The 23,076-nt window shown below is 34.9% G+C and overlaps 4 protein-coding genes across 4 annotated transcripts; 2 read left to right on the plus strand and 2 right to left on the minus strand.

Moving 5' to 3' along the window:
• The first annotated feature begins 4,256 nt into the window (after positions 1-4,256).
• LOC110776420 (probable CCR4-associated factor 1 homolog 11) lies at positions 4,257-5,468 on the plus strand. Its single transcript, XM_021980983.2, has one exon. It carries the CDS (start codon positions 4,494-4,496, stop codon positions 5,328-5,330), a length of 837 nt encoding a protein of 278 aa, XP_021836675.2. The 5' UTR covers positions 4,257-4,493; the 3' UTR covers positions 5,331-5,468.
• A 2,023-nt stretch (positions 5,469-7,491) lies between these two features.
• On the minus strand, positions 7,492-12,816 carry LOC130461389 (transcription repressor OFP4). The gene is made up of 4 exons (XM_056829478.1): positions 12,723-12,816; positions 12,441-12,620; positions 8,842-8,942; positions 7,492-8,061 (listed from the first exon to the last, which is right to left on the minus strand). The coding sequence occupies exons 1-4, from the start codon at positions 12,814-12,816 to the stop codon at positions 7,492-7,494; spliced, it is 945 nt and encodes a 314-aa protein (XP_056685456.1).
• A 1,330-nt stretch (positions 12,817-14,146) lies between these two features.
• LOC110776426 (uncharacterized) lies at positions 14,147-15,077 on the plus strand. Its single transcript, XM_021980989.2, has 2 exons — positions 14,147-14,462; positions 14,588-15,077. The coding sequence occupies exons 1-2, from the start codon at positions 14,187-14,189 to the stop codon at positions 14,936-14,938; spliced, it is 627 nt and encodes a 208-aa protein (XP_021836681.2). The 5' UTR covers positions 14,147-14,186; the 3' UTR covers positions 14,939-15,077.
• Positions 15,074-21,510, minus strand: LOC110776425 (transcription factor E2FB). The gene is made up of 15 exons (XM_021980988.2): positions 21,012-21,510; positions 18,664-18,853; positions 18,339-18,395; positions 18,105-18,190; positions 17,938-18,026; positions 17,715-17,769; positions 17,536-17,588; positions 17,400-17,450; positions 17,239-17,287; positions 17,027-17,092; positions 16,861-16,937; positions 16,151-16,370; positions 15,783-15,849; positions 15,507-15,624; positions 15,074-15,395 (listed from the first exon to the last, which is right to left on the minus strand). Exons 1-15 carry the CDS (start codon positions 21,192-21,194, stop codon positions 15,350-15,352), a joined length of 1,407 nt encoding a protein of 468 aa, XP_021836680.1. The 5' UTR covers positions 21,195-21,510; the 3' UTR covers positions 15,074-15,349.
• Positions 21,511-23,076: the final 1,566 nt, after the last annotated feature.

Here is a 23,076-nt window from a genome sequence, read left to right on the forward strand (position 1 = left end):
GTTTTTCCCTTGCACCCTTTTTGATAATTCCAAAGGGGGAAGATATTAAGAGGGGCAACTTGTGTTCAAAACTATTGGTATCTATACATAGGTTCGACACCTCAGTGACTCTTCTGTGCCTGGCTAAGATTGATCTTGGTACTTGACTGTCAGGTTACATGTTCCATTCCTCAGTCATTCATATATATTTTACTTTTATTAAGTTGTAAGGTTGTCATCATCAAAAATGGGGAAATTGTTGATTCATGGGTTTTGATGATGATAAGCTTACACTCTACTGATTGTTGAAATAAAGAATGACAGGAGCAAGTCACTATAAGCTAGGACAAGTATACAACAAGGCAAGCTGCGAAGCAACAAGGAAATTAAGTCCAACATTATGAAGAGTACAAGTCTAAAGCGTATGGACAGATTAAATCATGGGCCAAGGAGTATGAAGCCCAGCAAGTCAAATAGAGTCCAGAAAGGTATAAGATCAGTAGATACAAATATAGCTTAGTATGGGAACAGAATATTTCATAGAGTCCTAAATCAGTTTTGTTTTATAAAAGATAAGTGTCGATATACAAAATTGATTTTACTATTTTACTTAAGGTTAAACTCTTAAACGTTTTGAGTTAATTCACAACTCTCAAATCCGTAAAGATTGATTTTATCTAAACGCGTTTTAAAGATGTTATTTGCGAAAATCTATCTTTTGAAAAGAGTCCCAAATTGTGTTGAATTAGAATCTAGGGTAAACTCTTAGTTTCTTATATATACACCTTAAGTTCTCTGCGAAAGTTTTTATCAGACTTATTTACATTAACCGGAAGCTTTCAGGTATTACCCTTAAAGTCTTAATCTTTAAAGAGTCTGTTCATGTTCCCATATAGAGCAGTATTTGTTACGTGGTCTTATATCTTGTATTTGTATTAGTTTAATATTTCTTTGTTTCAATCTAAAGTGTTGAGTTATTGTATGATAAGCCTGAGTCAGGCTTACTTGAGCAAGAGAGAAGATCTCACAAGAGATATGTGAGGAGAAGCAGTTGAGGGACTGTTTCTATAAGGGAAGGAACAACGAGGGGTTGTTCCTGGTCATCTGTAGTCAGAGGCGACTAACAGATTGTGGCCCGGGTAGATTAGGCTTGTAAAGAAACTGAGTTGTTTTGCCTAACTAGTGAATGTGTTTAAGTCCCCAAAGGGGCCGTGGTTTTTTCCTCTCTATTGGGCCTAGAGAGTTTTCCACGCTAAATCTCGCTTGCATATTTTACTGTTTCTGTTCCTAGTAGTTTAATTTTTGTAAAACCGTAAAATATCAATTCACCCCCCCTCTTGAGGAACTCTGTGAAACTAACAGTATGATTGGTCAGTTTTACGCATTGTTGCAATTTGATGATTTGGAGAAGAAGAGAAAGCTTTCTTTTTGTGTGTTAATGGCGTCATTTGAAGCAAAAACAGAAAAGGGAAGAGAGGGAGGAGGCCAATTAAAGGAAACTGGCTTAATTGTCAATCATCACCGCGACGTAGGATAAGTGACCTGATTTTATAGGTCGTAATTTAACGAGGTCTGTTTAAAGATAATAGGTACAAAAGGACGTTGGATCTGCTAGGAATACCTCATAGGTGGGACTGATAATGAATTATCGGGTAAAAGTTGGATTATTAGAATTTAATTTTCCTTAGTAATATAAGTAGTAATTGTGCCTATTGTTTAAAAGTAACATCATTAACATACAAAAAGTAAGTCCGATAAAACATTAAAGTAACTTCCTAATGTTTTAAGTGAATAAGTACCTTGATTAAAAGTAATTTTTTCTAAACCTATAAAAGTAAGAAATTAAAAATAGAAGTAACCCTTAGTAATATATATTAGTAGTAATTGTGCCTATTGTTTAAAAGTAGCATCGTTAACATACAAAAAGTAACCCTAATAAAACATTAAAGTGACTTCCTAATTAATGTTTTAAGTGACTAAGTAACTAGATTGAAAGTAACTATGATAAGACTACAAAAGTAACTAAAATTAAATATTAATCTATTACAAATAAAAGTACACAAATTCTTATTTACAAGTGGTGCACAATAAATATAGGCGTTAACCACTGAGCCAAACTAAATTTCTTTGTATAATAGTCAACTCTTAACCACTAAGCCAAACTAATACCGAGGGAGTAATACACATATACAGTACATAACTACATACTTCGTATTTGATATTTCTTCTATTTTTTTAATAGATGTATCCTTTTGAATTTTAACACTATTTGTTTACTAATTTTAATTTCATTTATTACCAATATGTAAAGATAAATTTTGTACTTTAATTGTTACTCCCTCCGTTCCTAAATAAGTGTCACATTTTCATTTTTTGCGTTCCCTTGTAAGTGTCACATTTCTATTTTTGAACATGTACTTTTCCCATTTTTTCATTCACTTTTCACACTTTTTCATACACCTTTCCCACTTTTCTATAAATCATAATTACTTTTACTTACACATTCTACACTTTTCCACTTTTCAATCCCCATATACACTTTTATTTGTACTTTATTCAATTAAACAATTATCTACTTTATCCTTTCCCCAAAAAAACATACCCAATCATTAACTCTTACACACTTTACAATTTTATTAATTACCGTGCCCGAGCCCAAATGTGACACTTATTTAGGAACGGAGGGAGTATTAGTTAATCTGATTACGCAATATATATTTTCAAAATATCTAATTTTAATACGGAGTTTTTTTTTTTAGTAATATATAGTTCAAAATATTGATGAGCAAAATTATTAAATTAATACTTCATCCGTTCCATAAATATCACACAATCTTGTTTTTTACACTATTCATTTAGGCCTTTGGTCATCTTTTGTAATCGATACCTATGAAAAATTATAGTCATGTGAGATTTAGTTAGATTCATATTGACATATGTTTTCTAAATATCAATTTTATTTTATAATTATTAGTTATACATAATTCGAGATATTAAGATTCAAAGTATGTGTTGAAAAACGTAAAGTCAATCATGATGCAATAAATTAAGAAATTGAGAAAGTATATAAACAATGTAGAAAGTCAATATGGTGTATCTATTGTGAAATGTAGGAATTGTGTATTTTTTAAACCCCTATTATTTGGAGCCCTTGTGAAGTTGTGCAGCTCGCACTCCCTCTCGCGGCCCTTGCACAAAGTGTAACCATATTTTTGGGAAAGACCGAAAAAGGAAAGTGTAACCATGTTTCTAAATTAGAGGGTAAGAATTTAGAGCTTACCAAAAAAAAATTTGTAGCATAAAATAAAATATGCTAGTGTGCGTTCTCTTCATCTTAATAGAAAAAAGTTTTAGGTCTAATAAATTCGGATAAGTTATAGTTAGTTTTTATCAAGTCAATCTATGTCAGGGTGCGTTCTAGTCACCTGATTTTGATTTATTTTTTCTGAACTTATTTCATCTTAACTTAATTGAACTTATTAGAACTTATCAAAACTTATTTTAGTTATAAATTGTATTTGGTCAACCCTTATTTATCCTGAACTTAACTGAACTTACATTTATTGAAATAAGTGGAAATAAGATGAATAGAACAAAGCCTCAATCAGGTCTTATAAGTTGATCTTTTTGCAATGAGGTGTAATCAGGTACAATAAGTTCATTTGATCATGTACTATCAAGTATAATTAGTTCCAATAAATTAGATTACTTCAGTTAAGAGAAGTTTAGATAAATTAAGATTTCCTCTAGTGAAAAGAACACCCCTAAGTAATAATTCCCCTAAAACCAGTAAGTAGAAATGATAGTAGGGGGAATTGTGCGTAATGAGGAAAGAATGTACCATAGAGATATTTGGAAATGGAAAGGTACAAGTTGTACATAAGAAAGTACTGTTAAAAAGGTTAATTAGGGAGTACTCCGTAGCGGTCGGAGTAGAGTAAAAGCGAAGGAGTATCGGAGAAGCTTATTTTGTTGTGTTTTAAAGTCAAAAGTGGGAATTGCTTTGATAATTGATAGTGAGATTATTATAGAAAGAGATTCCTAATTGAAAACGTGCAGCAAATTAAATGAAAATTAGTCTACTGACTGGATTATTAGCAGTAGTAATAAATGAATTAGAATTAAAATTAAAATAGAGTTGTGTAGTGTGGACCATTTTTTACTTGTTTCCGTAACATAAAAATAGAAATACGGAGTAGAATTGTCAAAAGTGAAGCGCGTTGAAGTTTGACCCATGAATATATGATTACACTGATTTTGTGCATCCAAGTTGGCGACTCAGCACTCCATTTTACGTTTTCACATCTTCTTCGAACCATCTATGCATAAGATTAAGCACCCTCCTTTTCCTACACTCCTATATCCTTGTTTATATAACTTCACCACCTTATCTTACTTCTCCCTCATCGCTTATTCATCCTCATTCAAAAACATCTCTCTTCTTCGATCTTCGATCTTCGATCTTCTCTCCTTTTCTAATTAATAAATATAATTAGGATCATCATCCCGCCGCCATGTTTACTACTGAATCAGAATCAAAATCAAAATCAAAATCAATTTTAACTAGAGAAGTATGGGCTTCTAATTTAGTTTCTGAATTTCAATTGATCTCTAATTTAATCGATCATTACCCTTTTATTTCAATGGATACTGAGTTTCCTGGCGTCATTCACAAGCCTCTACATCATCACCGTCGACCCTCACCTTCCGATCTATACACCCTTCTTAAATCCAACGTCGATGATTTGAATCTTATCCAAGTGGGCCTCACCTTATCCGACTCTTCTGGTAATCTCCCCAATTTGGGATCTAACAATCAGTCTTACATCTGGGAGTTCAACTTCTCTGACTTCGATGTGGAGCGTGATCCTCACGCTCTTGAGTCCATCCAGCTACTCACCCAACAAGGTATTGACTTCCAGAAGAACAAGAAAGAAGGTATTCAATCCCACAAGTTTGCAGAATTGATGATGTCATCAGGCTTAGTTTGCAATGACTCCGTAACTTGGATCACCTTTCACAGCGCCTATGATTTTGGTTACTTGATTAAAATACTGACACGCCGCAACTTGCCCGAATCTGTAGATGAGTTTTTAAGTTTGACAAGAGTGTTCTTCGGGAATCGGGTATATGATATAAAGTACATGATGAGGTTCTGTAAGAGTTTATATGGTGGGTTAGACAGGGTTGCTAAAACACTTGAGGTGAAGCGGGCCGTCGGGAAATGCCATCAGGCTGGTTCAGATAGTTTGCTGACATGGCATGCATTTCAGAAGATGGTACAACTCTATTTTGTAAATAATGTCCCGGAATATCACTCTGGTGTCATCTATGGATTAGAGGTCTACTAGGATACTACCACACATACTGCTCCCATGTATGATGTATCCATTCATAGACTAGCTTCTGTATCTCCATTACATAACTAAGCTACTGTTAATTCATTTTATTAATTCCTTATTAAATCATTAATTACATAATTTCCTCCATCTTGATTATTACGAGTACAATTATTAGACTTTGGTTTTAAAATACAAGTGGATGTGATTGACAAATTCAGCAATCATGTTCTCCTTTTGAAAAGCATTGAATTTAGTCTATTTTCCAATTTGATTAAGATTACTGGTTTACTAACACGGAGTACTCCGAACATCAATCATTTGACTTGTTGTTTTGACTCATTCCAACTTTCTCAACTACAAGTAAAGTCATGGAATAAGATGACTTTGAATAATATAAGCGCGACCAAAGAGTTAGGACTTAGGAGCAGTGACCGGCCATGACTAGTCAACAATTTCCCATAGTCCCCTTGTAAACAATGACCTACTCATACTCTGTATGTGTATGGGCGTAAACATGTATACACTTCGTACATAAAACCAACACAAGTTAGACCCTGTTTTTTTGTTTGAATTTTTGAGAAATTCAGTTCGGTTTTATAAGTTTAGTTAGGTAAGTTTGTGTTAGGCTATCTAAGGGTTAAGCTTGTTTGATTTAGACAAATCGGTTCTAATCAGGACATATTGGTTTTAATCTCAACGTACATGAGTTCTAATAGGGACATATTGGTTTTAATCTTGACATACACGATCTGGATACACCGGTTCTAATTTGGAAATATTGGTTATAATCAATCTTGACGTACAAGATCTTAATAGATCGGTTGTAATCTGTACGTATATATCAATCCTGAGATGGACATGATGTGGAGTGACTTGTTATGATGGACATGATATGAACATTGGTTATATGTATTTGATTATTTTGTTTACAGTATGTCGTAAACGTACAACCGATCACAATTACAACACCATCACCATCACCAACAACAATAGAAATAAAAATATTAACCAAATAATCGTAATAATAATAATTATTATTTTATGATCTGATAATAAGAACTTATTTAATTTAGTCTGATTTAATCTGATTGCAAAAAGTAATAAAGTACCACGGAGTAAAATAAGGTGAATTAAACAGGGCGTTAGTTGTCAAATACTTCGTATTAGTCTTCAAATTGTGTAAGTAGGAGTATTCTCCCACGTGGAAGAGAAATGATGTTTTGGTTGTCTTTATAGATGTACTAACTTTTTACTTTACCCTTGTTTGGGACCACTAAAATTAAAAAAAACAAGGAAAACTAATTTAATAACACAAAAATCAGAAAAAGAGGAGGGGACCATTTGATGAAAAAATAACCCCATATTACCCCTATTTGTGTTGAATCTGTGTGCTTTAAATCTGAGCATTTTGATTGGTTGAGAATAAATATTATTGTATTCTTATTGGTTAAACTATTTTGATTAGGATCCATGTGCAAAAGAGGAGGGACCATTTTGCTTATTCCAACACAAATACAATCCAATCATTAGAATTATCCACTCCAAATATTTTTCTTAAAAACCGTGAAATTGGTCAAAAAGGAAGATAATTTTGGGACGGAGGGAGTAGTATTTAACATTAGTTTAGTATTATCATTATCATAAATGTCTAATTTGGTAGGCTGTGTTCTGTCGATGAAATCATGATGCAAATACACCCGTCTCCCATGCATTGATGCATATAGTAATTAAGAAGTTGTTGTAGACATGTAGTTGTATGGTTACGGTGACCTTAACTTTATTTAGGGGTAATTTTATATACCTCACATGCTCATGAATCGAGTTGATATGATGGATTTCACGGACCTCTCTTAAGATTTGTCGTATCTGGAATATGTACGTAGACATATAGTGGCATCGAGAACGAAATCTTATGCATGTAGTACATCGCAATTCAAGGACTCTGTTTTACAGAAAATAATCAAGGCGATGCAGTTAATTAAGATCGACTAGCAAGATTGGTTTTAAGAAAAATAGAATACTTGAATTTCCAGATTGGAAACAAGAAATGTGAAAAAGTGAAGTAAGCTAGCAATAAAACTGAGCACACTTTTATTTACATAATCCTCGTTGTGATAAAAGGATAGCTGCAATTGTATATGTAATTCATCATTGATGATGTTGGGATGCATTATTTTGAAATTGATGAAGAAACAATGGCGTATTGAGAAACTTGAAAGAAAGCACAAAGGATGAGATGGTGGTGAGTAGGAGAATTAAGGCGTAAGAAGCAATGAAGAAGTTGAAAAAGTTCATCTGCACAATATATTTGATTCTCCATTATCATTTCCAACATTGATTTTTGGAAGTCCTCGTATGGATTCTCTGAATCCATCAACACCGCTGTAGTACTAATACTAGTACTACTACAACTATTGTTCCATCTTCTTGATGCCGATGCTGAGGCAGAGGCATTCATTGTCTCAATAATTTGATTGCAGTTGTGCCAATTAGATGGACCGGAAGAGACTACAGAGGAGGTGGAGGTGCAGGTCTCTGATCTATCGTTGGAGGAGGAAAAGGTGGATGATCTGGGTTTGGGTTTGGGTTTGGGTTTGGGTTTGGGTATGGGCAGTATGGGTTTGGGTTCATAGACATGGGCAATATTATTGGAGTTGTTGGTGGAGGAACAGCCACAGCCTAAGCCGAGATGAGTAGTGAGGTTCTTCAGGAACTTTTTCCCTTTGAATGGGGACATGATCTGATCAGGAGACAGCCGGTTATGGAGTTATAAAGAGGGATGCCGGCCAGACTCGGATGCTAGCCAGGAGCTGAGGTTGTTAATCTGGTTATTCTTGTTGTTGTTGTTGCTGTTGTTGTTGTTGTTGTTGTTGTTGTTGTTGGGGTTGGTGTATAGTTGTTGTGGAAGTGAGGGTGAAGAGTGAATGAGAATCTGAAACCAAGGAAATAAGAGTAAATAGGAAGGCATAGCAATGACAAGATCATGAGGGACATTTGACTCCTTTTTAAACTTTATATCTAAGCCACTATCATATCAATATCCACCACTTTTATTCATAAACGTAAGTATATCTTGCTCAAGGGTTTTTGTCAGCTACTTCTATTTTCCCATGTGAACTTCCATCACAAAGATACTTTTTACTATTTCGTTAATTGGTTACTTCTCCTGAAAATGACTTCAATCACGAATACATGTCTAGCTTTATCCAATTCATATCTGTTGTGATAATATGAAAAATTAGAACAAACTTTTCTGATGTATAAACTGATTGGTGAACAATTGTTGCGTTGTGGATATCCACTGTCCTAAAAGACGATTTCACGCTACCTCTCGGTGCAGTAGAACAGAATGCGGTCGCCCTCCAAGATTAGCGCAATTCCAACTTTGTGTGCACTCACAGAACCGGATAGAGCCAGAACATATGCCCAAAACCGAGAGCAATTTTGTGTGAGAGAGAGTAATGTGTTTTTTTTATTTTTCTGGAAAAGTGTATGAATGTTTCTGTGTTTTTTAATGAACCAAAATTCGGATTAAGTAATCAGAATTAAGGAGAGCAACAACCATAAACGGCTGAAAAAACAAAGATTGTAACGGCAAAAACCGGATAGAAATTATCAATGCTGTAACGGACATCATTAACGACTTAACCAAAAAAGCACAGTACCAAAAAGAATAGCTAAGGCCCACAAAACTCACCCCACGTCCGCGGACAGCATTGCCAAGGCCAGAGCCCAGCAAGGCCCGACGCGCACGCGAGTGTGTTATGTGTCCGCTCATATCAAGGTTGTTAGGATCGGGATCCCACCTTGGATCGGTGAGGGGGGTAGGATCGAATCGGTAGAATCGGATCGTAAGAAAATTATAAAAGGGAGTAAGAAAAATGATGCTAAATGAATAAATATATATCTTTCAAATAATATAAATGCTAAATAAATATTTTTCCTCACATAATATTGATATTTTAAAGCCAATATGGCTTTGTAATAGTTATATATATTATAGAAGAGAAACATTTTCGTTCATGAAGTTGGGTTATCAATTTTTAGGATTAAAGAGAAATTAAGTTAGTTGCTTTAGAGATCATTTTAATAAGTAAAATGTAGGATCGACCGATCCTGCTTTTTACTTTACGATTCTATACGATCCTGCTCCGATCATGTACGATCCTGACCGATCCTGCACCAATCTAAGTGAAAAGTAGGATCTTGCGATCCAATTACGATCCCACCGATCCTATACGATCCTACCGATCCTGCTACGATCCTGACCGATCCTACTACGATCCCACCATTCCGGCGATTCTGCTTGCGATCTGAATCGTTTTGCAAAAAATGGATCGTAGGATCGTACGATTCTACGACCCGGATCGCGATTCTAACAACAATGACTCATACCACTCTCACACTTTCTCAAACAAGAGTTAAACCCACACCCCAATTAATAAACAAGGAAAATATGAGAAGTTTTTCCAATTTGAAATTCTCTTATTTTTACTCTCCTTTCTTTGTGTTTCCTAACAAGAACTTCCAACAATATCATCACACCTTAATGTATACATTGTGAGACAAATAAAATAAAAGCAGTTCTTGGTACAACATCAATTCAAATCAAAGGTAAAATGTGTTTGAAATTATAAAGGAGGCGAGAGAGGGGAAAGTAAATAGAAAAATTATATTACTATTTCATTCAATCCAATTAATTAAGTTACATCAAGCAACTTCATAAAACATACTCCCTTCGTTTCTTTTTGTTTGTTACGTTTGGACTTTTGCACATTTATTAACGTATAATAAAGATTCTTTTTTCTTTTTTATTAAAAAAATAAACCCAAGTAAATCAATCCACTAATCCTTACAACAACCAATAAGATTTTTTTAGTTATCAAAATGAACCAATAATGAAAAAACACAAAGATTATTAACTTAACATACTTGGAAAATTGTAAAGAAATTTAAAGAGTTGAAAAAATTGGACCAATTAAAATTAAAAGATGGCACAAAAAATGATAGTATAATAAGTTTATAAAAGGAAAGATTCTCCCACGTAACAAACATTGTGAAACACCCTAAAAGGAATACGTAACAAACAAAAAGAAACGGAGGGAATACTACATTATGTGAAATAATCCACTAACCCATTATTACCCACTAATAATACTCATGTACCTAAAATTAAGAAATATGATAATCATGTCCCATAATCCATTAAACTATAATTTTGGGAGTATTTCCAATAAAATGTTACCACCACTCCCAAGTCATAACATATACTCTCTCCGTTTCTTTTTGTTTGTTACGTTTAGACTTTTGCACGTTTATTAACATATAATAAATATTATTTTTTTAAATACTTTATATTCCATCATTAATCCTGATTTTATTTTTCCAAAATCTGACATTTATTGTCTCTTTGAATATAGTGCAAAGCAAGTTCATTTTTTATTAAAAAAAATAATCCCAAGTGAAACCTTTGCCAACCGAGGACAATTTTACTTGGGAAATTGTAAAATATGTAATGAATTGAAAAAATTGGACCAATTAAATTAAAAGCCGACACAAAAAATAACAGTATAATAAGTTTATAAAAGAAAAGATTATCCCACATAAAAAACATTGTGAAACACCCTAAAAGAAAACCGTAACAAACAAAAAGAAACGGAGAGAGTAATTACAAACATGAAGATTTTTTTATAACTAAAAAACAGAGGGAGTACTAAATGTTACATAGTACTACCTTAACTCAATTTTTGGTGATCTTTCGGCTGCATCTTTAAATTATTAATGCAATTATTATTGTTTTTAACAAAAACTAAATTTGGGTTATGGAAAACATGGTATCCGGAGTATGTATTTTCAGTCTAATTGTGTTTACTTAAAGAGACTCAAGCTCAAACCAAAAAAGAAAAGAAAAAGAGAGACTCAAGCTGGCTACTAAAAGCGTTTTAATTTTGATTTCACTTGCACAAAATTGGGAAACTCCGTAAATTATTGAAGTTAAGCCCAATGGTAAGTGGTAACTATTAGGTTCATATTGCACTCATACCGTCATACGGTAGTATGGAAAATCAAAAGATCTTGTGCGCACAAGGTGTACAATAAATTTATTGTACACTAAGGTAACTTTTACATAGTTATTTATAACTTTTACTATGTTTTGATTAACTTTTATATTATAACAAAAAAAAGCTTGATAGATAAACATTTTAAACGGTTAAATAACTAATTTTATACATTTTTAGTGATTTTGAAAAAATATTTTTTTATTAAAATGAAAAAAATTAACTAAAAAATGTATAACTTTTAAATATATAAAGGTAACTTTAACGTATTTTAAGTTTACTTTAAAAATGTGAGAAAAAGTAAAAAAAATCGGTGACGGAACCTCACATTGCCCGAATTTTAAGTGGTACCAACATTCAGTGATCGATTCATAAAACTTTAGGAAGTAAAAAAAAACTCAACCGCTTCCCCTCTTCAGTTTTTCACTATTCCTCCTTTAAAACCCTAAATTTTTTAATGGCTATCAAAAAAATTATTGGAGATTGTTTAGGTCTATTCTTTTGATTTCATATACTCCATTATCGGCTTATTGGAGAGAGTTTGGTCTATGTTTATACATAAAGATTTGTGCGATGTTACGCCAGATGTCAGTTCTACGTCTAAAATCAAAATGTTTTAAGATTTAATTCAATCTCAAAACTACAACAGGTCGAAACACTCACTCTCATAAAAGAAGTTGTATCATACAACGATGTAAAAGAAGATATTCATCCAAGTTAGATATAATCCAAATTGTTTTGTATCTCGTATTTGTTAATTTCGATATCTATAGTAGATATCATACGATAATTATTATAATGAAAACCCAAATATTTGTAAACAAAAGGTATCAAAATCAAAATATCCACGGATAAATTATTTGTAGAACAACCAAGTCATAAGAGGTGCACAATCATATACAAGTATTACTCTATTAAACAACAAAAATCAAAATGAAGAGTCGTATGTTGAACAGTAAATAAAACTGTACACTTGGTACGTAGGTATGATGATGTATTGTTAAACTATAAGATTCAGTTGCTTATAATTATCAGTCATTCCCAACGGAGAAGCACAGACCTATAAACCTTCTGAAAAACTTCTTAAATTTACCGACATTGAGAGTGGAGGATGGTGCTGGTTTGGGTGCCAAAAATTGATCTTCGTTAATAGTGATTCCATTAGTCGAAAGCTCTGGTAACGGACGAGCCAGAAACTTCTTCCACCATGGAATTCTTCTTTTTGAGTAAGGTATAACATCTTTGAAACAGGTATATGATTCCATCCTAGTTAATCTTTTTCTATTATTATTATTCAATCTAAAGCTTTTCTTCTTCTTCTTCTTCTTCTTCTTCAAATTACCAGCTGCAGGTTTTATGGTATTCAACCCTAATTCAGTCGGATCATACTCGTCGTAGTCTATCAGATCAACTACCCTACTACTTCTCTTACCCATGCTAACTGCTAAGCTAGTATGCTAACTGCTTTGCTTTTTTTTTTTTTTTTTAATTATTATTATTATTACTTGCTAATCTCTTTTGCTTTTTATACCTCGCGATAGCTATTAGAGTTTCAACGTAACTAATCTCCCTAATACGATATCTAGTAGGGTTTTATTGAAATACGAAAATACAAGTATGTTATACGCTTAAACTTCCTTTCCCTAAACTGTTTTTAATTCTGTCTAATATATACAGGTAGAAGTTTCTAGAATTTTATTAAGGATAAATCATTTTTTACCACCTAAAAATATCGAAATATCTTTTTCAAAAATTCTTATTTACAAGGGTTGTACAATAAATATTGTATACCGAAGTAAAAGTTAACTTAAAATGCTTAAAAGTTAAGCTTATATATGTAAAATTTATCTAATTTTTAGTGATAATTTTTTTTATTTTAATAAAACTTATTTCTTCAAAATCACTAATAATGTATAAAATTAATCATTGAACTCTTTAAAATGTTTATCTATCAATTTTTTTTTACTAATATAAAAGTTAATCAAAACTAAGTTAAAGTTAAAAAAAATGGGTAAAGGTTATTTTGGTGTACAATAAATTTATTGTACACCTTGTACGCACAAGACCTTTTGTATCTTTTTTTACCACCTAAAAAAACCTAAACATGTATTTTACCACCTAAAAAGAATTTTAAACTTGTTTTTCTACAACCTGTAAAATGGAGTTGTATTTCTAGAATGTAGTACTCCCTCCATTTCTTTTTTATGTATCAATTTGGAATCTGGTGTGGTTTTTAAGAAAATTAGAATATTGGTTTGTATGGGTATAAGTGTAATGATTGGGTGTAAGAGAAATGATTGGGTGTAAGAGATTATAATAAATAAAGGAGTGAGAAAATAATAAAGAAATAAGGTAAGAGAGAGGAGTGATAATGATGGTTGATAAAGGAGGTGAGAGAGTGGGTATATGGGGAAGGGAAAAGAATTAAATATTATGGGTGGGGAAAATTAGGTGAGAATATGGGTAGAATCTTTAGTTATTTTGGTAATTAGATAGAAATGTAAGGGTATTTTAGGATAAAATGTATGTCCAAAAATAGAATAGATTCTAAATAGATACAACAATATGAAACGCTTAAAATAGAAACGGATACAACAAAAAGAAACAGATGGAGTAATAAAATAGGTGCACTCAAGACTTTTTTGGAAAAATAAAAGTGGACAAAGGACATGAAACGTGGTATTGTAGAAAGCCATATGGGCCGTAAAAGAGTTGAAAGGCTGGGCCACAAAGGAAGCCTTTTATAGTTTTATGTAATTGTTTGTATTTGTATTGTATGGACAAGAAGAGTTGAGGAGCATCAAACATGAGTCGGGCTGCTTCTTCTTTCATCCTTTCTCTCTCATCCTCTGCTTCTTCTTCCTCCTCTATCTTCCATGATAGAACTGGAAGTAGCAGGTTCATAATATACAAGAAAGTAACATGGCTTTCTTCAATTTCAAATTACAGATTTCAAGTAAGAGCTGTTAAAGATAAAACCAAGGATACCCCAACCCCAACCCCATCATCGTCATCATCATCTTCATCATCATCAGCAGATGAGATCACTAAGAAATACGGACTTGAAGCTGGTCTTTGGAAGGTAATTTTAATTTTATTAATTTGTTTATTGTTTGATTAACATGTTATTGATTAATTTGGGTTTCTATTTATTTAAAAAGAAAAAAGTAATAAAAATAAGGGTATGGTGGTGAATGGTGAACCCAGATATTCAGCTCAAAGGAAGACGAAGGCGAAGAAGGGAAGAAAGAGAAAACAAAGGGAGAGGAAGCAAAGGAGTTGCTGACAAAATATGGAGGAGCATACTTGGCAACTTCCATCACATTATCTGTAATATCATTTACAATATGCTATGCTCTTATTAATGCTGGTGTTGATGTCTCAGCCTTACTTCAAAAGCTGGGAATATCATCAACAGAAACAGGGGAGAAAGTTGGGACATTTGCACTTGCATATGCAGCTCACAAGGCCGCATCTCCTATCAGGTTTCCGCCAACAGTTGCTCTCACTCCCATTGTTGCTTCCTGGATTGGCAAGAAAGTAGATAAAGATAACTGATCCCAGAAATATATATATATATAGACTACATACTTTTCTTCGATTTGTGTAATACCAGAATATGTTATTGGATATATGTAGCGGATTCAACTCTTTGTCATTTCATTGTGAATTTGCATTTTAGTGTGTTCAGACTTCAGAGCCAATTCAAGAACCATTAACTGTCTAGAAAGTTATTACAATTTTTACAATCACACCAGACTTAATTGCTGGCCTATCTCAAACAATTTATCCCACTCAACAATTGGAGTATGTCACCAGCTAATTACTCCATCTGTTCTCACTAAGACCAACAATGTAATATACAGGCTACACCTACAGACTAACAGCTAAAATGTCCCAGTTTCGTTCACAATTAAGCGATTATCCCTACCATCCGCCTGTACAAAACATCAGGAACAATCTCTCACTTTATGCACAGAACAATGATGTTGCAGCTTGTCCTTGAAACGGTTTTCTGCCAAATTTCCAGGATGGATCATATTAGGTAAGAAGCTCAGTTCAATCCAAGCAATAGAGATCAGGATGAAGAACATTGGCAAGTGTCTAAGAACTTCATGTCAATCACCTCCCAGTTGTGTTAGTAGGGAGAACTTCTGCTGCACTTGGGGGTGGGCTTTGTGGCTGTGGTGTGCCAACAGCATAGTCTTCATGGATAGTCCCTAATTCATTCCATTCAACTCCAGCTATCAACGAGTTAGGGAATCAATTTTCAATTTTCTATGAACTTGGGAATCCAGAATGAATTGAGACAACTGTTATTTAGTTTTCTTTAGGGGAACTTAAGAATTATTTTGTAACGAGTAACAAAGTTGAACAGAAATAACAAAAATTGAAAGGATACAATCTGTTCTCCACATGTCAGTAATGCTGACATCATTATCTGATAGCAACCAGTAATCAGCATCACTCTGTAGAGGAAGCACAGGCCATAAATGTATTAGCTCTCATAAAATCAACTTTAAAAGCCAAAATTAACAAAACGCAAATATCAGACTCAATATCCAAGTCCAATAATTTAGACAGGTATTTGATGTTAGGGTAAAGCTTGTTTGGAAGATCCAACAAGATAAAAATTTAAATAACAATCTACGGAGTATATAAATAAGATACCATGTCCTTGCTAATGAGAGCAACAAAATACGTAACCTGGTCTGAATATAAAATTCAAAAATATTCTACCATACGTAATAAAATCATTATCACACTTACATCAACTTCAGGTACTATCTTCATGATTCCACTCACAAAGTCCTGAGGAGCATTGGCATCTGAACAGATTGCAAGGGTACCTTGTCCTTGCATTTCAGTCTTATCATCTCTGCGTTCATACTTGGCTGCAGCTGTTGTTTCTTCGTCATAACCTGAAGTACTTGGTATACTTGGCGGAGGCTCAGCACCACTGATCTCCTCAAACTTCTCTTCAAATTGACTAGAAAAAAGTGCAAACAAAGACGGGAATTGGTTTACAAGTTGCAAATGCATGCAAGTTGAACATCCGAAGTCCAACAAATCGTTAAAGAGGCCAAATCGATCACTCAGCAAGGCAAAACATATCGTATATTCAAGAGACCACAGAGGTAACCAAAAAAAAACTGTCCTCTAGGTAAAACTTGAATTCCAATGAGACAACTCATTTTACTCTTACCTTTTTTTTTCCCAAGCTGAGAATGAAAAAATACCATTTCCTGCTTATTTCAGAAGCACTTTAAACCCATCTAAAAATTATCCTGGCTAAATAACTCTCTTAGTAGAGCACAAAGATAGAAAATACAGAAGATAGGAAATCAGACATACAGAATACACATATCAGAGGTAATTGATTTCTTTCACCAGAGGCATAAGGAATGTTAGAGGCGTGCACAACAATGCCAACCCATGCACCAGACTGCCAGAGGCATAAGAAATATTAGATATAATACCTGACGAGATAGACATCAATAGGACCCATTGTGCTCCTAAGAACTATTCTGTATCTTCTTTGTGGATAATCAACAGCCTAATACATTAAACATGTAGGCGAACGTCAGTAATGTTGATAATAAACTATGTATATAACAAAATGCTGTATTTAACCTTTGAACTTGCCTCATCTGGATCTGGAACCTCCAAAGTTGTGCCATGTGGAGCTTTGATTGCTATCAAGGTTTCATTCTGTCATAAGCCACATATTACAAGTTACAAATAACACATATAGGCTTATAGCAGCAAGCCCTAATATCAATTTAAGGAAAATTCTAATATGAATTAGTGGAGAATCACTGAAATATCTTAAATAGGAAAAGTACGAAGCAGCAAACCTGAAAACAGGGTAAGCCCTTTATGTCTTCTTCTGTTACAAACAGCCACCTAAATAATGCCATATACAAGTCAGACTCAAAGATTGTTGCCAGCTAATTAGAATTAACATAAATTACGAAAAGCTGAGAGGGGCTGGGGTATAGAGAGGTTGAAATCTTACTTCTGATTATTTTCTTCTTCACTCATTTCCCTCAATCTTTCTTGCATTTCTCTACAATACATTAAAGCATCAGTGTTATTTAAGGTGGGGAAAGAAAACATAATAGGCTTTTCAAGTAGACTCATAATGAATTGACCTTATTTGCTCATCCAATTTACGTTCTTCCATTGACAGGTTTTCAACATCTGCCTGCAAGAGAAGATTACGTGTGAGCTAACAGTCTAACACCAAACAAAGAGAAGTAAATGTGAGTACAAAAGTGAGGAACACATGGGCCTTTTTACATTGCTGCAAACATACTACTATACTACACACCTGTAGACTAGTAACGCTATCATCGGCCTCCCCCGGCCTTGAGACATCAAGTCCCCTGATCAATTAGTCAAACATTAGCCCAATTCTCCACAATAAGGGCCACATAAATATTTAGATGTAAAGGCAAGCTAAAGAAAGCTGCTAAAACACACACACACACACAACCACACACACGCCCAGATATACATACACACACACATGACACATGTCAAGTCATACATACTTCCATTGTATCCTATTCTTCAACTTCTTTTCTATGAGACCAATGCCCTCAAGAACATTAGTAATATCATAGATACGCCTCTTTTGGACCTGAAGAACACAAAAGAAACATCAGATCACTTCAGAAAGAGACAAGAAAGAGCCCAGTGCAAGTATCACAAAAATCACCTCCAAAGTATCAGCAGCTTTGTTTAAATCAAGAATACCATCTTCTGCATGTTTGATCAAATTTATAAATTTCTTCGTCAAAAGTCCTGGATCGGGAAAAGGAACTCATTAATTCATTATCAGCAGTAACATCACCAAATTAAGATCATATGCAATGCAGCAAAGCAAATGTAGAAAAAAAAAATCGGCTGAACGTTGAACAAATTACTAAGGAGACAGTGTCAGGTCAATTACCAAGGGAGCTATCATAGCGACAAGGACCAACTGGAGTCAGGTTGTTGCCCGGAGAACCTGCAAAGTTGATGTTGTCAACTACTGTAAAACATAAAACATAATATCCCATAATTTTTCAAAGTCTAAGATATAAATAGCCTACGAAAAAAGATAAATTATCTTGCGAGTGGAACTTTGCCATGTTACAGCATGACACCATAAGCATTAGTTCCTCTTGAGCAGAAACTCCACCAATTAGATCACATCATGTCAACCTCCCTTAGGCCCTTTAAGCACTACTCCGTGTAATCTATTATAAATAAAGGCTTCAGAGTTAAATACTGACCAACATTTGACATGGGAGTCTGAGGCACAGCTCTATTGCATTTGCTAATCCTTGATCCTCGTCCCTTTCCAGCCTTTACAGATACAGGTGTCTGGAGAGGGCTACTAACTACTTCAGTGTACCCCGGACTGGTCGTCCAATCACTAGACTCGGCATCATATTCAACTGTATCACTCTTCCGCTTCATCGGCTGAAACCCACCATAATGTATGAGCCAAAAGTTGACATATGTACAAACAAGATAAACACATGACACAACCCAAGGCTAATGGAGAAATGAAAAGCCAACGACATAGTACAACATCATATTACACAAGACAGCCCACTATAAATCTGAGGACAAAAGCATTCAAATTAGTGTCTATGTAGCACAGAAACGGGAAAACCTTAAGATCCAGCTATTTTTGGACTTCATTAGAAATAATTAGAATAAACAAAACAGAATGTGCATCAAATATGCAATATAACCAAGTCTGCATGAAAAACAATTTCCAGACATAAAAGAGAGAAGTCTAGACCCTTACATATTACAACCAATAAGCTAACCACACCAGAAATCAGAGGACAAATGAATACATACAAAATATCCACCATTAACTTCAACATATACTAGAGTATATAAGCTGAACTTAATCTAACACATCACCTAAGTAAGTAAATAGTAACACAATACTTTTCAACATGTAGCCAGATTACTAAATTGAAATATGCTATGAACATCTCAGTTATCATCAGAAAAAAAGTGTTAACGGGACAGCCGCGGCTACAGAAAAGAATATCAAAAGTACATGACAATACAGAAAGATGATTAACCCTAAACATGACCAGAGAAGAAAAATCAGTACAGAGATACTAGAGGACAACTACAGCACAAACACCACTTTAAAAACAGAATTTCAAAACAGAAAATGACATAAGAATGCAGCGAAAGAGATGAAGTCACTATAAGGTAGGTGCATTGCTTCATCTGCATAATGGTTTCTACTCGTATTTGATATACTTAAGAGGACAACTAACAATCTACCCTAAACTAAACACAAGCATGGCTAGTTCACAAATATCCAGCTCTACTTCTTCCAATTTTTTTAAATGGTGTCTACCTGTAATGAGCCTCCAGATTAGCCTTCTGCAGAAATTTTAACTTTTAAGAGGGAATGAGAAAGTACACATAACATTTTCTATATTTAACTGAAAGAGTTATTTGAAAAGTTTCTAATTTTATTTTGATTAAAAACATGTCTCCAGGTCAGGTGAGTTAGGTGAGGAAGTGCTTAATTTTTTGTGTCTTGAACCGAAGATCTGTTGACCACATCAGGCCATAGTGGTTCGACAAGTGGGCTTGCTCACTTTGAAAGAGTGCTTAGATGATCCAGTAGCTGTTTCCTCTGCAGTTAACTTGCATATCGCATCTTTAGTGTCTCAATACCCACATTAGCTAGCGCTGGTAGAAACTGGAATCTCAAACTCTCAATAATACAACACATAAAAGAATCTCTAGGAGAAACTAAGATTTTTATGCCGGTTAATTTCAGCCTATAAACTGAGCTGAGCTAGAAATGAGCCACACATAATACTACAATGTCAGCACTGCGCCAGAACGGGAAGAGGCTCTGACAAAAAATTATAGCATTGACACTTAATTACAAACCCTATCCGACTTCAGTGATCAATCAGTGTATGCATTTCAAGTACAACAATCAAGTGGGACATTTGAAATCAGGATTTAATAAGCAATTCCATGAAATGTTACATTATATCCCTGGAGGAAATTTTGATAATCTCATCAACAGTTGCACATAGCAGTTCTGGACATGGTATGACTAAAAGAAAGTCATATGATACAACCAGATTACAAAACTAGCATCCTTATTAACAGACAATCAACTTCTAGGAAGTGGTAAGCGCAAAGCTTTGTATTTTAATTAATAGAGAAAAGCAGTCTAACAAGTAGCAGCCCAATACTGATTACTGAGTAAAGGGGATGTTAAGAAGAAACAAGGAGTTTATTAGCAGGCTAAATTGTAACTGCCTAGAAGTTAGAACCCTATTAACATGATTGACAAATAAATTGTGGCAACCCTAATTCTTATGTTTCACCAACATTGTTTTACATTACTAATTTTAACACTTGAAACAACAATGCCTAATTCAAACAGCATAAACCAAAACCCTTTGTTCAATCAAGAAGTTTATTTACCAAAAATAATCAAGAATTATGAAACTAGTCTCAAAATAAAAACTCAAACAAGATCCCCAAGTCAATTGTTCCAAAAATAGCATCCAAAAACCCCCCTTAGAAAACAAATTAACGAAAGGAAAATAGAATAAAATAAATGAAAGGGACTGACAGGGGTTTTGACAACAATAGTCTCAGAGTCGAGAGGAGGGAGAGCACGATTGTCGGAGAAGCGATGGTAGTCTCCAGGCGGTGGAACAAACGGCGGCTTCATCGATGTAAACGGAAGCTGCCGCTTGAGAGGTTGCGGTTGCTGCTGCTGCGATTGGTGGTTCGTTGTCTTAGACGTCGACATCACAAAGATTTCTCGGTAATTTGTAAAGCGATCGAAGCTTGAAGCTGAGGGTTTTTAGGGAGGAGGGAATTGCGAGGGTTTTGGAAATTTAAGTATGAATTAAAGTATGTATATAGGAAGAGAGAGAAATTAGTGAGAGAAGAAGGATGAGGAGATCGTGGAGAGGAAGGAGATCTGGAAGGCGGGAGAAGCGTGGTGGTGGCGGTGGTGGTGGGAAAGTTGGAGGAGGAAGAGAGAGAGAGAGAACAAGAAGAAGAAAACGAGGGAAGAGAGTGAAGGAGGGAATTTGGTTCGGATATAGATGTGGAGGGAAGCCACTTTCCTTTTCCATTTCCCCCTAATACACCCTTTTCTTTTTCCTTTTTTTTTCTTATTTCTTTTTTATTTGTCTCCCTACCTTCTTTTCCCCCCTTTTTTTGTTTTTTTTTTCCTTCTATAGTTCTACGGTTCTACCGATCATCTCGTCTCCGTTGTTTTTATTTTTATTTTTTCCGGGAGACGGGAATGGATAGGGTTGCATACGTTCGGGAACCTATTTTTTAATTTTAATTTTAATTTTATAAACTCATATTTTAGTCTTAATGGACTCTTTATGGTATAATACTCCCTCCGTTCATTGTCCACAAGTGCTTTTGTTCACTTTATAAAGAATATAATCTATAAATGAAACATATTTGTTGAATTATTAGGAGGTTGTCTACCTCGCTGGTGGACAGCATAATAATTGTTCCGGGTGTGGAATAAGAACAGCTGACTGTGGGATACTTGATTCCTGTTGAGGGTGCCGGTTGGTATCTGCACAACAGAATAGATTAACTAGCCTCGGGGGTGGTTCGAGGATCCCCCTCCGATGCCTAAGTAAGATTACTGAGAGATTGAGAGGTGATTAAAATATAATCAAAGAGTAAGAAAGAAGTGTGTTTAAGTGTTTGTGTACCTCATAGCAATAAATGAGGTGCTCCTTATATAGACCAATCCAAAGGTACGATCAGGTGGGTCCCTTGTGGTTGGATAACGACCTGTTGATAGTGACCCTTGGTTGGTTGTCCTCTGTGATAACGCCGGTCTGGTTCCTCAAATACTGCCGGTAGGTTCTGTTTACCTAAGATGACCAGATTACCTGCAGGTTGAAGTTGGTTGAAGTTTACCTACGGGGAGTTCTGCCGGTACCCAGTGGTGCCGGTTGGACACTCCGTACAACTAGCCCCCTCAGAGTAAGCGCATATATGACAATTGATGCGCTTGCTCTGAAAACTGGGAAAAAAATGGATACATGCTAGAGAACAAGACACTTCATGCTCCAGACATAAGACCAAAGGAATGAAATAGAGCAGCTAACAACTAACTCAACATCGGCTTGGAAAGTCTTATATCTTACTATGTCTAAAATGGGATCGGACCGACAGCCCACCACTGGAACTTGCTCTCGCTCCGCTCGTTCCCACATGGTGGTACAACTAGCCCCCTCAGAGTGAAGCGCGGGCGTCGACTGCGTTGCGAGTGTTTCTGAGGAAAGACCTCGAACAGTTTGCCGACTGCCTTCGCTCTGATAGGAGGTTTTGACGGTTAGGCCCTTTGAAAAATATTTGGATTACTAACCCCCTTGAAAAATATTTGGACGACTAGCCCCTTTTGAATAATATTTGGACGACTAGCCCCCTTGAAAAATATTTGGACGACTAGCCCCCTTGAAAAAGATTTGGACGACTAGCCCCCTTGAAAAATATTTGGGCGACTAGCCCCCTTGAAAAAGATTTGGACGACTAGCCCCCTTGAAAAATATTTGGGCGACTAGCCCCCTTGAAAAAAATTTGGACGACTAGCCCTTTTGGAAAATATTTGGACGACTAGCCCCCTTGAAAAATATTTGGGCGACTAGCCC

This window comes from Spinacia oleracea, chromosome 5 (assembly GCF_020520425.1).
Source record: "Spinacia oleracea cultivar Varoflay chromosome 5, BTI_SOV_V1, whole genome shotgun sequence".
Classification (NCBI taxonomy): Eukaryota; Viridiplantae; Streptophyta; class Magnoliopsida; order Caryophyllales; family Amaranthaceae; genus Spinacia; species Spinacia oleracea.

What these genes read in the sequence shown, in the direction of transcription:
- LOC110776420 (XM_021980983.2), top strand. Translation starts at nt 4,494, where the DNA reads ATGTTTACTACTGAATCAGAATCAAAATCAAAATCAAAATCAATTTTA.
- LOC130461389 (XM_056829478.1), bottom strand. Translation starts at nt 12,816, where the DNA reads ATGGGTAAGAGAAGTAGTAGGGTAGTTGATCTGATAGACTACGACGAG. An exon ending in TACCATAAAACCTGCAGCTG is followed by an intron (nt 12,621 to 12,722) that starts GTAATTTGAAGA and finishes CCTGTTTCAAAG; the next exon opens with ATGTTATACCTTACTCAAAA. An exon ending in ATTACTTAATCCGAATTTTG is followed by an intron (nt 8,062 to 8,841) that starts GTTCATTAAAAA and finishes TCTCCTGATCAG; the next exon opens with ATCATGTCCCCATTCAAAGG.
- LOC110776426 (XM_021980989.2), top strand. Translation starts at nt 14,187, where the DNA reads ATGAGTCGGGCTGCTTCTTCTTTCATCCTTTCTCTCTCATCCTCTGCT. An exon ending in TTGAAGCTGGTCTTTGGAAG is followed by an intron (nt 14,463 to 14,587) that starts GTAATTTTAATT and finishes TGGTGAACCCAG; the next exon opens with ATATTCAGCTCAAAGGAAGA.
- LOC110776425 (XM_021980988.2), bottom strand. Translation starts at nt 21,194, where the DNA reads ATGTCGACGTCTAAGACAACGAACCACCAATCGCAGCAGCAGCAACCG. An exon ending in GAAGAAGAAAATAATCAGAA is followed by an intron (nt 17,288 to 17,399) that starts GTAAGATTTCAA and finishes GGCATTATTTAG; the next exon opens with GTGGCTGTTTGTAACAGAAG. An exon ending in CCTACTAACACAACTGGGAG is followed by an intron (nt 15,396 to 15,506) that starts GTGATTGACATG and finishes GAAATTTGGCAG; the next exon opens with AAAACCGTTTCAAGGACAAG.